At 53.3% G+C, this 14,771-nt stretch overlaps 2 protein-coding genes across 11 annotated transcripts; one reads left to right on the top strand and one right to left on the bottom strand.

The window, feature by feature from the left end:
* Positions 1-97: 97 nt before the first annotated feature.
* PHKG2 (phosphorylase kinase catalytic subunit gamma 2) lies at positions 98-13,667 on the top strand. Of its 6 annotated transcripts, XM_055298855.2 has the most exons (11): positions 112-338; positions 652-764; positions 3,106-3,281; positions 3,549-3,603; positions 5,696-5,761; positions 5,858-6,021; positions 8,653-8,743; positions 8,838-8,991; positions 9,061-9,186; positions 9,275-9,430; positions 12,599-13,667. In XM_055298855.2, the coding sequence occupies exons 2-11, from the start codon at positions 670-672 to the stop codon at positions 12,638-12,640; spliced, it is 1,125 nt and encodes a 374-aa protein (XP_055154830.1). In that variant the 5' UTR covers positions 112-338; positions 652-669; the 3' UTR covers positions 12,641-13,667. The 6 variants fall into 6 exon arrangements, with proteins under 6 accessions (XP_063468016.1, XP_063468015.1, XP_055154830.1 ...); XM_063611946.1 differs by lacking the exon at positions 12,599-13,667 and having other exon boundaries at positions 98-266; positions 9,275-9,820; XM_055298854.2 differs by lacking the exon at positions 12,599-13,667 and having other exon boundaries at positions 9,275-9,820.
* On the bottom strand, positions 9,881-14,621 carry CFAP119 (cilia and flagella associated protein 119). 5 transcript variants are annotated; one of them, XM_055298835.2, is made up of 9 exons: positions 14,040-14,621; positions 13,690-13,721; positions 13,086-13,151; positions 12,764-12,933; positions 12,122-12,192; positions 11,808-11,924; positions 11,644-11,713; positions 11,468-11,557; positions 9,881-10,112 (listed from the first exon to the last, which is right to left on the bottom strand). In XM_055298835.2, the coding sequence occupies exons 1-9, from the start codon at positions 14,619-14,621 to the stop codon at positions 9,934-9,936; spliced, it is 1,377 nt and encodes a 458-aa protein (XP_055154810.1). In that variant the 3' UTR covers positions 9,881-9,933. The 5 variants fall into 5 exon arrangements, 3 of the variants coding, with proteins under 3 accessions (XP_055154810.1, XP_055154811.1, XP_055154812.1); XM_055298836.2 differs by lacking the exon at positions 11,468-11,557; XR_008661039.2 differs by lacking the exon at positions 11,468-11,557 and having other exon boundaries at positions 10,089-10,112; positions 12,122-12,277.
* Positions 14,622-14,771: the final 150 nt, after the last annotated feature.

The following is a 14,771-nucleotide window of genomic DNA, read 5'->3' as shown; positions in this document are numbered from 1 at the left end:
TCCAGGCCTCCAAGCCCACGTGACAACAAGCTCCGCCCTCTGCTGTCCCGCAGATGCCACTCGGTAATTGGCCGTGTCTGAAGCCGCGCCCCGGCGTCGCGTCGCAGCCTTAGGTCACGCCGAGCTCCGACGCACGCCCCAGCCCCAATTGGGCGGCCGGTTTCCAATCGGAAGGGCTTCTGAGCCTCAGTCTTCGGGCGGCGCTGACCATTGGCGGGCAGGATGGAGGCGGAGCATTGGGTCGTCGCCCGCCGCCGGGGGTTAAGGTGAGCGACTGCAGGCGAATCCGGCGACAGCGCAGCTCTCGTCGACCCTGGCTCCTCTACCTGCCCCCGCGGGTGAGCCTGCGCTAGACCCCCGTCCCCTTCCTGCGCCCGCCCGAATGCGCCTGCGTGGCAACAGCCGCCTGCCCTTGCGCCCCTTCCCCCCGCTTCCTGGGCACATCTCCGCACTCCCCTCCCTGCCCTGCCATCCCCCCGCCCCCAGGCTCTTCAGCGGGGTCTCCCCAGTCCGGGACCTTCTCCCACCCCACCCCCACCCCCCAGGACCCTGGCGCCCCAGCCGCAAGGGCTGCGCCCCCGGGAGCCGCGATGCGGGTCGTCTCAGAGCCTGTGGGCCTCCCTGCCCTCACTGCCCTCCTCCTCCACGCAGGTCCCCTCCTCCTTCAGGATGACGCTGGACGTGGGGCCGGAGGATGAGCTGCCCGACTGGGCCGCCGCCAAGGAGTTTTACCAGAAGTACGACCCTAAGGACGTCATCGGCAGGTGAGGCCGCGGCCAGGGAAACAGAGGTCCGAAGAGGTCGAGCCCCAGCATTCCCGCTTCCGTTTGAGAGCTGGAGAGTTCTGGGGTGTGTGTGTGTGTTTCTTTCAAGTTCAGGTTTTCTCAGGAGAGGACTGGATAGTGTGTGTGTGTGTGTGTCTGTCTGTCTGGGTGTGTGTGTCTGGGTGTGTGTGTGTTTCAAGTTGAGGTTTTCTCAGGAGAGGACTGGATAGTGTGTGTGTGTGTATTTCTTTCAAGTTGAGGTTTTCTCAGGAGAGGACTGGATAGTTTTTATTTTGAGACGGAGTCTCGCTCTGTCGCCCAGGCCGGAATGCAGTGGCGCGATCTCGGCTCACTACAACCTCTGCCTCCCGGGTTCAAGTGATCCTCCTGCCTCAGCCTCCTGAGTAGCTGGGATTACAGGCGCGCGCCACCACGCCGGCTAATTTGTATTTTTAGTAGAGGAGGGGGTTTCACCATATTGGCCACGCTGGTCTTGAACTCCTGATCTCGTGATCTGCCTGCCTCCGCCTCCCAAAGTGCTGGGATTACAGGCGTGAGCTACCGCGCCCGGATGACTGAATAGTTCTAAATAGGAAGAATCAGTGGTCAGTGGAGAACACCTGATGACTAGACTCTTACCTTGGGTCAACCCCATTTTTTCACGGATTCATTCATTTATGCCTTCAACACAAAGCTCAACACGGGGAGGACAGAAAAGATGTGTATGCCCCGGAGGTACTCCACCCAGTGACTGAAATTGGCACGTGAACGTTAAAAAGGCATCAGGGGCCGGGCGCGGTGGCTCACGCCTGTAATCCCAGCACTTTGGGAGGCCGAGGCGGGCGGATCACGAGGTCAGGAGATCGAGACCATCCTGGCTAACACGGTGAAACCCCGTCTCTACTAAAAATACAAAAAATTAGCTGGGCGAGGTGGCGGGTGCCTGTAGTCCCAGCTACGTGGGAGGCTGAGGCAGGAGAATGGCGTGAACCCTGGGGGGCGGAGCCTGCAGTGAGCCGAGATCGCGCCACTGCACTTCAGCCTGGATGAAAGAGGGAGACTCCTTCTCAAAAAAAAAAAAAGGCATCAGGCTAGATAGGTAGAGGTCTGTATCAAGTGCTATGGGATTCCAGAAAAGCACACCTTCTCAGGAGGAGTCACCTTTGGGCTGGGTCTTGAGGTATGAGTAGGAGTTCAGGGGGGTCTTTAAAATCGCAAAAATGTATGTGTGTGGTAGATGTCTCCAGCTTTCATCAGATTCTCGAAGAGGCTCATTAAAGCTGGATCATAATTAAAACATGGCCTCAAACTCAGATGCCCTTAGTGGTTGCACAGGAAATTAAAACCGTGAAGTGGCCAAGAGTAAGAGTAGGAAGCGTTATGGAAGGTGGAGGGTTCTTGCCCCACCTATGATGTGTGAATTCAGATTTATGTAAAAAAAAAAAAAAAAAGTTGCACTGGCCAAAACGTAACACATCTGAGGGCTGTGTTTGGCCTGTGGATCAATAGTTTACATCCCTTGATTTAACTAGATGTAGGTGGCCGAATTCCCAAGTGAGTTATGTGAGGCCAAGGAGGCCCCAGACAGCATAGCAGTAAGGCTCTGTGAAGAGCAGCCAGGGAACCAGCATAAGAAACAGGATTTGAGGCTGGATCCTGGAGGGATTTGCTCCTTAGTCTGAGGAATGTGTAGGGTCATATGGAGTTGGTGATAGCCTGAGCAAGGAAATCCTTGTCTAGGACTTTGTGTGTGCCTCATGAATGCCCTTCAACATCCCTTCAGGATGCTGTTGGCTGCATTTCACAGCTGCAGGAGCTGAAGTCCAAGAACCTTATGTCGGGACCACTTAGGTTAATTGGCAGCAAATCTGGGGTCTGCATTAAGGTCTAATTTTCAGCTTTGGTCTTCTAGTCAATGGCTTCATATTTATTTGGAGCTTCCTACACTTGAGGGAACTTTGGGATTTGGATGGGGTAATTAGGCAAGTGCGAGTGGAATATGGAGGGAGACTTAGGTCTTTCTTCCCCCTTCCTGCAAGGAACAAGTGCTGAGGCTCAGTGTGGGAAGGACTTGCCTAGGCTTTGCCATGGAGGAAGTGGCAGAGCCTGGATTTGAACCCAGGCCCTACCTGCCTTCCCTGTGAGCTTTGTGTTGTGCCTTGCTGGGTACTCAGGTTTCTGAGGCTGCTGTGAAGCCAGGGTGAGCTCCTAAGCTTGTTGCCCTGTGATCCAGATGGGTCTTCAGAGTCTGGCACAGCGGGCATGAGGATGCTGAGGCCCCAGCCTGTGCAGAAATGTGAGCACAGAGGCCCTGACTTGTGCTATTTTCCGGCTCTTGCAGAGGAGTGAGCTCTGTGGTCCGCCGTTGTGTTCATCGAGCTACTGGCCACGAGTTTGCAGTGAAGATTATGGAAGTGACAGCTGAGCGGCTGAGTCCTGAGCAGCTGGAGGAGGTGCGGGAAGCCACACGGCGAGAGACACACATCCTTCGTCAGGTCGCCGGCCACCCCCACATCAGTGAGGCTGTCTTCCTTGCTCCTGTTAGCAGATAACCCCCCACCTCCTGCTGGCCCTGCCCATAGCCCACTTCCACCAACATTGCCTCCACGCTTCTCCTCCCTTCATTCCAGTAAAGAGTGGCCATCCGTTGGGCCCCCACTGCCTCCTCTGCTTCTCCTTTCTTCCCAGTAACAGCCCGCTGCTGTCCCAGGGTGGCCAAGCCCCGTTAATGTGCATCCGCTCCTTTCCATCTCTGTCTCTCTGCCTCTCTTCCTCTCTCCCTAGTCACCCTCATCGATTCCTACGAGTCTTCTAGCTTCATGTTCCTGGTGTTTGACCTGTGAGTATCTCCCTGCCACCATCTGAGAAGCCTCCTCCCGACCTCCATGTATGGCCCAGCATTTGTGGTGCAGTGGGCTGGACCCAACCTGCTCACACCTTCCTGTTGCAGCTGGGGCTCTCTATCACCTGGGCCTGCCTGCTAGCCCATGGCTCTGGCCTTCTCCCTTGGTACCATGATTGAGGCAAATTCTTTAATAGTGACTAGCAGCCGGGCACAGTGGCTCGCGCCTGTAATCCCAGCACTTTGGGAGGCCGAGGCGGGCGGATCATGAAGTCAGGAGATCGAGACCATCCTGGCTAACACGGTGAAACCCCATTTCTACTAAAAATACAAAAAATCAGCCGGGCGTGGTGGCGGGCGCCTGTAGTCCCAGTTACTCGGGAGACTGAGGCAGGAGAATGGCTTGAACCCGGGAGGCAGAGCTTGCAGTGAGCCAAGATTGCGCCACTGCACTCCAGCCTGGGCGACAGAGTGAGACTCCGTCTCAACAAAAAAAAGTAAGTGACCAGCCAGGCGTGGTGGCTCATGCCTGTAATCCCAGCATTTTGAGAGGCTGAGGTGGGTGGATCACCTGAGGTTAGGAGTTCAAGACCAGCCTGGACAACATGGCGAAAACCCATCTCTATTAAAAATACAAAAATTAGCTGGGTGTGGTGGTGCACGCCTGTAAGCCCATCTACTCAGGAGGCTGAGGCAGGAGAATCACTTGAACCCGAGAAGTGGAGGCTGCAGTGAGCTGAGATCATGCCATTGCGATTCTCCTGCCTTAGTCTCCTGAGTAGCTGGGACTACAGGTGCCTGCCACCACACCCGGTTAATTTTTGTATTTTTTTAGTAGAGACGGGATTTCACCATGTTAGCCAGGATGGTCTTGATCTCCTCACCTCATGATCTGCCCGTCTCGGCCTCCCAAAGTGCTGGGATTACAGGCGTGAGCCACCACGCCCAGCCTGAACAGATTGCGGCCAGGTGCAGTGGCTCACGCCTGTAATCCCAGCACTTTGGGAGGCCGAGACAGGCAGATCACGAAGTCAAGAGATCGAGACCATCCTGGCCAACATGATGAAACCCCGTCTCTACTAAAATACAAAAAATTGGCCAGGCATGGTGGTGGGTGCCTGTAATCCCAGCTAATCGGGAGGCTGAGGCAGGAGAATCGCTTGAACCCGGGAGGTAGAGGTTGCAGTGAGCTGAGATTGTGCCATTGCACTCCAGCCTGGGTGACAGAGTGAGACTCTATCTCCAAAAAAAAGAGAGAGTGTTCAACAGTGGACTGACCACTTAGAAAATAGATCCTCGCTCACCAGCCTCTCTTGCTGCTTAACACACTAACTACTCTAGTGTCTGTCTCTGCCCATCAGTTCTTTTTCTAGTCAGAATCTGAATGTCAGATGCAATTGGTATAATGCAAACCAATTGCAAACGTATTTCAAAAGAGAATGATTTGAATTCCAAAGATTTAAAAGAGGCCCTTGGAAAAAAATTCATGAAGGCTTCGATATATTTACAGAAATGGCCCTCTGCAAAAGTCAGAGGGGACATAAAGATGTCTATTATGCCATCCTGTAGCTGTGCAGAGTGACTACACTCCCCAAAACAGCACCTGATAATGTTACTTTGAGGACTGATGCAGAGTGCAAGTATAACCTCAATTTTGAAAGTATTATTTTCAATTGACACATAACCTCAGCTTTTAAAGACAAAATTTCAAAATAAGGTCCTATTCAACCTTTGTGCCACAAAAAACTGAAATTTTGGTCCATTTTCTTTATAGATTCACTCTGAATGGCCTTTTTCAGGCATAGTTACTCTCAAACAACAAGAACCTCCTATAAATTATATTGTCACAAGAAGTCTCTTATTTTTGCCATAATTGCCCAGTCATGGCATAATGCAGGTATTTCAGCTGCCAACACACCAGGCCAAACTGCCTTGTTGGAGTGCTGTGTCTCTCTCTAGACCCTTTGGTTTGTCCGCAGAGGAATCTATCTTTAGTGGCCTCTTCCACGATATTTTGTATGAGCACTGGTCTGTTTTCTCAGCCCCCACTGTGGGATGCAGCTGCCTCCTATGCCCCTCCTTCCCTTAGGATGCGGAAGGGAGAGCTGTTTGACTATCTCACAGAGAAGGTGGCCCTCTCTGAAAAGGAAACCAGGTAAGGGTTGAGCCTGCAGCCCCAGGGATGAGCAGGGGGTGGGACATGGCAGGGAGGAGCCGAGGAGGAGACTGCACCCGCCTCCCCTTCCCCCAGGCCCATCATGCGGTCTCTGCTGGAAGCAGTGAGCTTTCTCCATGCCAACAACATTGTGCATCGAGATCTGAAGCCCGAGAATATTCTCCTAGATGACAATATGCAGATCCGACTTTCAGATTTCGGGTTCTCCTGCCACTTGGAACCTGGCGAGAAGCTTCGAGGTGAGGGGATCTAGTGCCCTAATAGGCTTGGGAGGGGAGACCCAGGCCTGATGAGATTGGTTGGCTGGGTCTGAGTACCAAGTCCCTGGTGCCAAGAAAAAGGGAGAAGTCATTGGGCACTTGCCAAGTACCCTGTGGGCGCAAAGCCTATGTTTACCTCAGAGTGGGCATCCTGACCTGGGAGGATGGAGACAGACAAGCAGGCAGACAGACAGTGGTGCACAAGTGGGCAGAGGGCCATGCCAGGGGAGCCCGGAGGAAGGAACGCCAGTTCAGCCTGAGTCCCATAGAGGAGGTAAAAAAGGGAGCAGAGCAGAGTCATGCTCAGCCACATGTTTGGGGTCTGGAGTGCAGGACCACAAGAGCCTGATGTGATGTGTCCAGACTGCACTTCCCACCTGGGCCCTAGGCCTCAGGTTCACCTGATATGAATACAGTTGTTGTGACAGGAATGTTTCTACTGCAAATGGGAAACTTCAAATAAAATCCACCTGTGGGATTCTTCAGAGCCTTTGGTCTGCCACTGACTCTCTCCCTCAGTGGCTTTTTACTAGACTTATGAAAAGCTACCGTTTACTGGGCATTCACCTGTGAGGCAGGCACCAGTCTTTTTTTTTTTTCTTTTTTTTTTTTTTTTTTGAGACAGAGTCTCACTCTGTCACCAGGCTGGGGTGCAGTGGCATGATCTTCACTCACCGCAATCTCCGCCTCCTGGGTTCAAGCTATTCTTCTGCCTCAGCCTCCCGAGTAGTTGGGATTACAGGTGCCCACCATCATACCCGGCTCATTTTTGTATTTTTAGTAGAGATGGAGTTTCACAATGTTGGCCAGGCTGGTCTTGAACTCCTGACCTCAAGTGATCCTCCTGTCCCAGCCTCCAAAAGTGCTGGGATTACAGGCGTGAGCACTGTGCCTGGTCGGCACCAGTCTTTATATGGCTTATTCCCCTAAATCCTCTCCACAGCCCTGTGTGACAGATAGTATTTGTGTCTCTTTTTTTATAGATAGGCTCAAAGAGGTGACATGACTGCTCTAGGGTCCTAATGCTAGGATTTGAACTTAGACAGTCTGACTCCAGAGTTCATACTCTTAACCTTTGGACTTAGATGTCTGGTGGATGTTGTACTTTAAAACCCTTTGGACTTCCACATGTACTTTTCCCCTTTCTGGAATCATCTTTGCCTCTGCCCACTCCGTCCTCTCCTTGGCTTGGGTAATTCAGGCTTCACTTTAAACCTCCAGGGCAGCTTAGGTCCCCTTGCTTTTTGTTCTCCCATCTTCTTCATTCACAACACGTCTTACTTTATTATTTCTCACTTGCCTTCAGGTAGACAGTGAGCTCGGTAAGGGCACATCTCATTTGCCACTTGGCGAATCAATGCAACTTGGCATTCAATAAATACTTGGTGTAGGAATGAATTTCCCAAGAAAGTCAGTTTCAATTCGGGACTGTTAAAATCTCCTGGAAGTGTGCCATGGAACACAGTTCAGAAAGTACTGGAAGAATTGGCGCCCGAGTGGTAGAACAAACTAAAAATACAGACTTGAGCCAAGCGTGGTGGCACGCATCCGTCACCCCAGCTACTCGAGAGGCTGAAGGAGAAGGATCACTTGAGCCTAGGAGCCCAAGGCTGCAATGAGCTGTGATAGTGCCACCACACTCCAGCCTGTGTGACATAGTGACCCTGTCTCTAAAAATAAATAAATAAATATAAAAATACAGACTTGGATAAAGTTTTGGAGGGCTCTGGACTTTAGAATTGTAGATTTGATCATGTGTCATGATGTGGAATCAGGGAAGGGTTTTAAAGAAGGGACTTACCCATTATGTGCTTTAAGAAATCCCATAGCTCGCCAGGCGCGGTGGCTCACGCCTGTAATCCCAGCACTTTGGGAGCCCAAGGCGGGCGGATCACAAGTCAGGAGTTCAAGACCAGCCTGGCCAACATGGTGAAAGCCCATCTCTACTAAAGATACAAAAAATTAGCCAGGCGTGGTGGCACGCGCCTGTAATCCCAGCTACTCGGGAGACTGAGGCAGGAGAATCGCTTGAACCTGGGAGGCGGAGGTTACATTAAGCCGAGATCATGCCATTGTACACCAGACTAGGCGACAGGGCGACTCCATCTCCAAAAAGAAAAAGAAAAGAAATTCCTTATCTCCGCTTCTTCCCCTTGGGTTGAGTGATGGTTGGAGATTATAGGTGGAAAGAGGTTTGGGCAGATAGGAATGCAGAAAATTTTTTTTACATATGTATTGTGATGTATGTAAAAATATATAATCTTTCCATATGCATTATGATATATATAAAACTAAGGTAACAAGTTGTGAGGAGTGGATAGGTTGGCTTGGATAGTGGGTAGGTAGGGTTGGAGGAGGCAAATGATATGGTGAAACAAGGACCTTGAAATCAATCCAAAACCCAGGTTTTCCTAGGAAGGCCACCAGGAGCCATGGTGAGCCAACTGTTGAGCAGGGATAGTGCCTCGGCAGACTTGGCAGAAGGCAGGCAGGAGGAGGATAGGAACACTGGTAGTCCTGGCAGCGTTGAGGAGGCTCCAGCAGAGATCCAGTGCTAAGGGCCCTGGAGGGGCTGGTGGCATCCCCTCAATCTTGGTCCTCTCTCCCCAGAGTTGTGTGGGACCCCAGGGTATCTAGCGCCAGAGATCCTTAAATGCTCCATGGATGAAACCCACCCAGGCTATGGCAAGGAGGTCGACCTGTGAGTTCCTGGTCTCCCCCTCCCTCCTTTGCTTGCTGTCCTTTGCTGGGTCTGCCTGTCACCCAGTCCCGCCTGACTCCAGTCTCTTTCCCAGCTGGGCCTGTGGGGTGATCTTGTTCACACTCCTGGCTGGCTCGCCACCCTTCTGGCACCGGCGGCAGATCCTGATGTTACGCATGATCATGGAGGGCCAGTACCAGTTCAGTTCCCCTGAGTGGGACGACCGTTCCAGCACTGTCAAAGACCTGGTGAGCTGGGGCTGAGAGGACAGTAGGGGAGGCCCAAGAGCTGCCCCTCATGCTCTGGGTCTCTCCTAGATCTCCAGGCTGCTGCAGGTGGATCCTGAGGCACGCCTGACAGCTGAGCAGGCCCTACAGCACCCCTTCTTTGAGCGTTGTGAAGGCAGCCAACCCTGGAACCTCACCCCCCGCCAGCGGTTCCGGGTAAGCCTGAGTGTGTCAGGGTCTGGGCCCGTTCCTGTGTCCCGTGATCTTTCCCCTGCACTAGAGCTCACCCTGCCCCACTTCCCAGGTGGCAGTGTGGACAGTGCTGGCTGCTGGACGAGTGGCCCTAAGCACCAATCGTGTACGGCCACTGACCAAGAACGCACTGTTGAGGGACCCTTATGCGCTGCGGTCAGTGCGGCGCCTCATCGACAACTGTGCCTTCCGGCTCTACGGGCACTGGGTGAAGAAAGGGGAGCAGCAGAACCGGGCGGCTCTCTTTCAGCACCGGCCCCCTGGGCCTTTTCCCATCATGGGCCCTGAAGAAGATGGAGACTCTGCTGCTATAACTGAGGATGAGGCCGTGCTTGTGTTGGGCTAGGACCTCAACCCCAGGGATTCCCAGGAAGCAGAACTCTCCAGAAGGGTTTTGATCATTCCAGCTCCTCTGGGCTCTGGCCTCAGGCCCATCACTGATCCTGCTACCCTCTTGAAGACCAGCCCAGTACCTCTCTCCCCACTAGCCAGGGCTCTGAGATCAGAGCTGGGGTGGAAGGGAGCCACTCTGAACGCCATGCCTGCCCCAGTCAGTGCTGCCTGTGCTGCATATGAAATAAAATCTACATGCCAGGGAGAGCGGGTGTCCTGTGTCTGTCTGGCTTGGGCAGGAAAGCCCAGAAGGTGCTCAGCAGGGTGCAGGGATGGTGCCATTCTGGCCCAGACCTTTATTGGGGAAAATGTTGGGGGTCACTTGGTCTTGCTCTTGCTTTTACCCAGAGGTAGCTGGAAGGGCTGCTCTAGTGCAGTCAACTTGCTGCTGAGCCTTTCCTCGCTGGCCTTGAGCCGCTCCTCCACCAGCCGCTGGAGCTGCTCCAGCTCCTTGTTCACTTGGGTCTTGATGTAGGCTCGGAGGACGTGGATGTGGCCTGCATGGGCAGGGGAAGAAGGGGCAGGGTGAGGAGAGATGCTGTCTGGCAATGGGGGATGGTCCCTACTCGGGCAAACACAGCCCCCAAATTTCCCCTGGGGGATATAGAGGTAGCAATGTTGTTTCCCTTTAGGAAACGTCAGCCAGCCCTTGTGTGAGAGGTAGTTGGGTTGGGTGGCTACGCTGGACTTTGCAGATTCAAATTCTGATCCCTATTCAGTAGCTGTGTGACCTTAGGCAGGTTATTTAACCTATCTGTGCCTCAGTTTCCTTGTGTGAAATGTGGATAGTGATACCTAGCACATAGGATTGAGGGAGGATTAAATGAGTTAATTTATGTAAAATGCTTAGAGCAGGGCATGCACTGCACACCTATTGCCAAGTATGTGCTGGCTGTTATTGTAATTGGCTTTCTTTTTTTTTTTTTCTTTTTGAGATGGAGACTTGCTTTGTCACCCAGGCTAGAGTGCAGTGGCAGCGATCTCGGCTCACTGCAAGCTCTGCCTCCCGGGTTCATGCTGTTCTCCTGCCTCAGCCTCCCAGTAGCTGGGACTACAGGTGCCCGCCACCACGCCCAGCTAATTTTTTGTATTTTTAGTAGAGACGGGGTTTCACAGTGTTAGCCAGGATGGACTCGATCTCCTGACCTCGTGATCTGCCTGCCTCGGCCTCCCAAAGTGCTGGGATTACAGTCGTGAGCCACTGCACCTGGCCTGTTTTTTTTTTTTTTTTTTTTAACTTTTAAGTTCTGGGATACAAGCAGAACATGCAGGTTTGCTACATAGGTATACATGTGCCATGGTGGTTTGCTTCACCCATCAACCCATCATGTAGGTTTTAAGCCACCGTCATTCGCTTTCTAATGATCATTTCTCTGGAGCCACCTCAGCTGTGCTTTTTTGTTTGTTTGTTTTGAGACAGCGTCTTGCTCTGTCGCCCAGGCTGGAGTGCAGTGGCGAGATCTCGGCTCACTGCAGTCTCCACCTCCTGGGTTCATGCAGTTCTCCTGCCTCAGCCTCCCGAGTAGCTGGGACTACAAGCGTGCACCACCACACCTGGCTATTTTTTGTATTTTAGTAGATAGGGGGTTTCACAGTGTTGCCCAGGCTGGTCGCGAACTCCTGAGCTCAGGCAATCTGCCCGCCTCCAGATTGTGCTGGGATTACAGGCGTGAGCTGCCACGCCTGGCCTGCAGCTGTGCTTTTATCTGTAATCTTGGACTTCTGCATAAGGGATCATTTAGAGAAAGGACTATGACTAAAAACAAAAAGTCTGAAGTCCTGATGTGATCCAAACCCTTCATTCTACACCTGCTCAGAGAGACAGGGCAGCCTGCCCCCTCCAGATCCTCACTTGGCTCTGGCTCTGGCGGGGCCACTGTCTCTAGTTCCTTTTCCTGCAGGGTAACTGCCTGCTCCTCCACCTCCTTGCTTTCTTCTTTCTCTGCAAACCAGAAGCAGGAAGAGACTGTGGCCCCAGGCCTGGCCCAGCCCAGCCCTGCCCTGCCCTGCCCTGGCACTCTCCCTTACCCATCTCACTCTCTGGCCACAGTTTGGGTGGCTGTAGCCCCATGTAAGTCAAAGACAGATCCAGCCGCACCTTGGAAGCAAGGCAGAGGGAGGCTGAAAGGAGTGCACCTGCGCTGAGGGGAGGGGCGGTTGAGGGTGGCTCCTCATGGTCCACCACCCCCTACCTGGGGTGTGAAGACGTATTTATAGAGCTTGAAGTGGCGGAAATAAGTGTTGACCACGTAGTCTTCCAAGGCCAGCAGTTGTTCCTCTTTGAAGAGGTCGATGCTGAAAGGAGGCCGCTGTGGTGATGACTCAGAATTAGAACCCTGACTACCTTCCGGAGCCCTGGCTTTGCCTCCAAAAGCCCAGCAATGTAGGAGCAAGGAGAGCCCACTGGGGTCTTCACAAGAAGATAAGGGTGATGAATGTGAGAGAGACTGGGTTAGATCTTGTCTGGGGATGGGTAAAAGTTCCAGAATGTTCCAGGGGAACTGACCCTGACTCCATGGCAAAAAAGGACACTGGTGAAGTAGCAGTAGCACTCCTCCACGTTGCCCAAGGGGGTTGCTGGCAGGGAAAGCAAGATGCGGCAGTGAGGCCCTCTCTGGTATCCATTCATTCAGTTCACTCAACAGCTGTTTATGACCATGAGCTTCAGAGGCAGACAGATCTGGGTTTCAGCGCTGGCTTGTTTCCTTAACTCATGTAACAAATATCGAATACCCACTATATGCCCACTGTATGCTGTTTTAGGCACTGAACAAGACAGACAAGGTCCTGCCCTTAACGAAGCTTATATTGTAGGGGAAGTGACACAATAAACCAAGAAATAGACCATTTCAGCTATTAAACATTCTGAAGCAAGAGCTATTAAACATTCTAAAGCAGGTTTTATTGTGCACTATGCATATATTGGCATATATTATTTCTCAGAACAGTCCTGTAAAATGTGTGCCGTACCCTTAATTTCTAGATAAGGAAGCAGTGGATTGGAAAGGTGATGGCTTATGTATGATAATGCTACTAATAATGACATATTCCAGGCAGAAATCCCCTGCTTCTGCTTCCCATGGTCACTTGTGCCAGCCCCGGTTCCTCTTCTCCCTGGGGCTCAAACCTGGTAGCTGCCCCCTCTCACCAATACAAGCCTTGTGAAGATCCTGGAGCAGGGCACAAGCCGCTGACATCTGCTCCAGTGAGAAGCCCTGCTGGCGGCAGAAAATGAGCGCGTGGCAGAAGAGGTCCAGGGTGATGGCGTCTCGCAGGTTCTGCTCAGGACACCCTAGCTCCAGCAGCTCAGCCAGCACCCTTGGGAGGGAGAGAGGAGTGAGTGACAACTGGGCCTCCTTTCATCACCCTACACCCACCACATGCTTTGGAGTCAGCCATTCCTCATGTTTTCCCAACCTGACCCCTCAGCCTTTGCCAACAGCTCTTCCCGCGCCCCCCTCAGTCCCTACTCCCTCATCTCCTCAGCATTGGTGGTCTTCTCCAGCTGGTGCATGGAATGGATGTCCAGGTACTTCCTGTTATAGGAAAAGAAAAAGAGAATTGGTGGCCATTACCTATCATGACAGGGCTGTGACAGCTAGTGCGTGAGACTGCGAGTTGGGCCACCGGCGTGAAGCTGGGCTCTTTAGCCAGCTTGCTGTGTAACTATGCAAATCGTTAACTCTCTGGGCCTAAATGAACTCTTATGAGCCTCTCCATTTCTAAAGCCTAGGGTTAGGAATCTTGAATTCTTTTTTCTGCTCTGCCACTACCTTGTATGACCTTGGTCAAGTACTCCCTGTGGCCCTCAGTGTCCCCCTCTGTACAATACTCCTTAGCGGCCATGAGACTCCATTTACATTCTGTCTTTGGCTCTTTTTTTCTCACACTGCCTCCCTCCTCTTTGGACTGGAGAGGCTGGAAAGCCAGCTTCCAGTCACCTGGAGTAACTGCATCTCCGGGCCTCAGTCTCATCTGTAAAATGGGGATGCCCTGGCCACAGACAGGACTGTTGGGGAGGCAATAAAGGAAGAACGCAAATATTCAGTGTACGTTTTGTCTCTTCACACTCACCACATGCAGATCCGGGGTCGGGGCAGCGGCGGCTGCGGAAAGAAAGCGAATTGGGGAAGGCAGCTGTGGTGTCCTGGCCCGTAGCGAATCTCCAGCGGGCCCGAGAAGGCGCTGTAACTTGCCATCTCATCTCAAGGACTAAGAAGGAGAGGCGCGGGCGAGGCAGGGCTTCAGCAGGCCCTAGGTGCTCTACGCGAGCACAGTAACCACCGGGGTCACACACCCCTGCCTCTCCTCGCCCAGGCAGCCCGGGAGACGTCCCGAACGTTAGTAAGCATAATGACGGGTGGCGCCTGCGAGGGAGCTGGTTTATAAATATTCACGAGCAGACCAGACTGTCCCGCCCTCACCGGAAACAAGTTGGCTCCGGGGTCTTCATCCGCTTTAGCCGCCGCCGCCGCCGCCGCCGTTGTCGTCGACTGGGTCCGCACACTCGCTCGCGTCCGCGCGGCCAACCCACGCACTGAGCTGCGATCCTTCCCCGCTTCCCGCCGCAGCTCGGAGAGATGTTCAAGCTCCGACTGCACCCTCATTCCCAAAAAGTGGCTGGTCTTGCGGTTGAGCATCTCGCCGCTCTTCCGTGCCGCGAGGCGCCCCGGGCTCCCGCCGCCTCGGTTCCAGGACAGCCAGCGCTCGGTCTGCGGCCAAGGCCGGGCCCGTTCGCCTCGCTCCGGCCAATCTACGCGCGGAGAGGCGCGGCGGGGCGAATCCGTGGGGGCGTCTCCCTCCGTCTCAACGGCGACGGTTGCCAAGGGGGCTTGTGAGGGAAGGAAGGCGGAAAGCGCAGGCTCACGCCAGTGGGTGCGAAGAGAACGCGCAGATACGTAAGAAGTTGCGAGTGCCCACCTGGGCACCCTCTCTTCCAAGTTGCTAATACGAGGGCCGGCGCTGTCCTCCAGGCTGGGAAGTGGGAGCGCGGTGTCAGTTACCATGGGAACTGCCTCTTGGCCAATCACCGAGAGAAAGAGGAGGTGTTTGGGAAGAAGCCAGAGGACCCGAGTGGCGGGACCGAGCGTAACCAATAGAAGCAGAAGATAAAGAAGTTTCCTCACATCCGGGACTGCCTTTGGCGCCTGCGCCCT

Source organism: Symphalangus syndactylus, chromosome 11, assembly GCF_028878055.3.
Source record: "Symphalangus syndactylus isolate Jambi chromosome 11, NHGRI_mSymSyn1-v2.1_pri, whole genome shotgun sequence".
NCBI lineage: Eukaryota > Metazoa > Chordata > Mammalia > Primates > Hylobatidae > Symphalangus > Symphalangus syndactylus.
The sequence above is the reverse complement of the archived record's forward strand: the minus strand, read 5'-3'. Positions and strand labels throughout refer to the sequence as shown.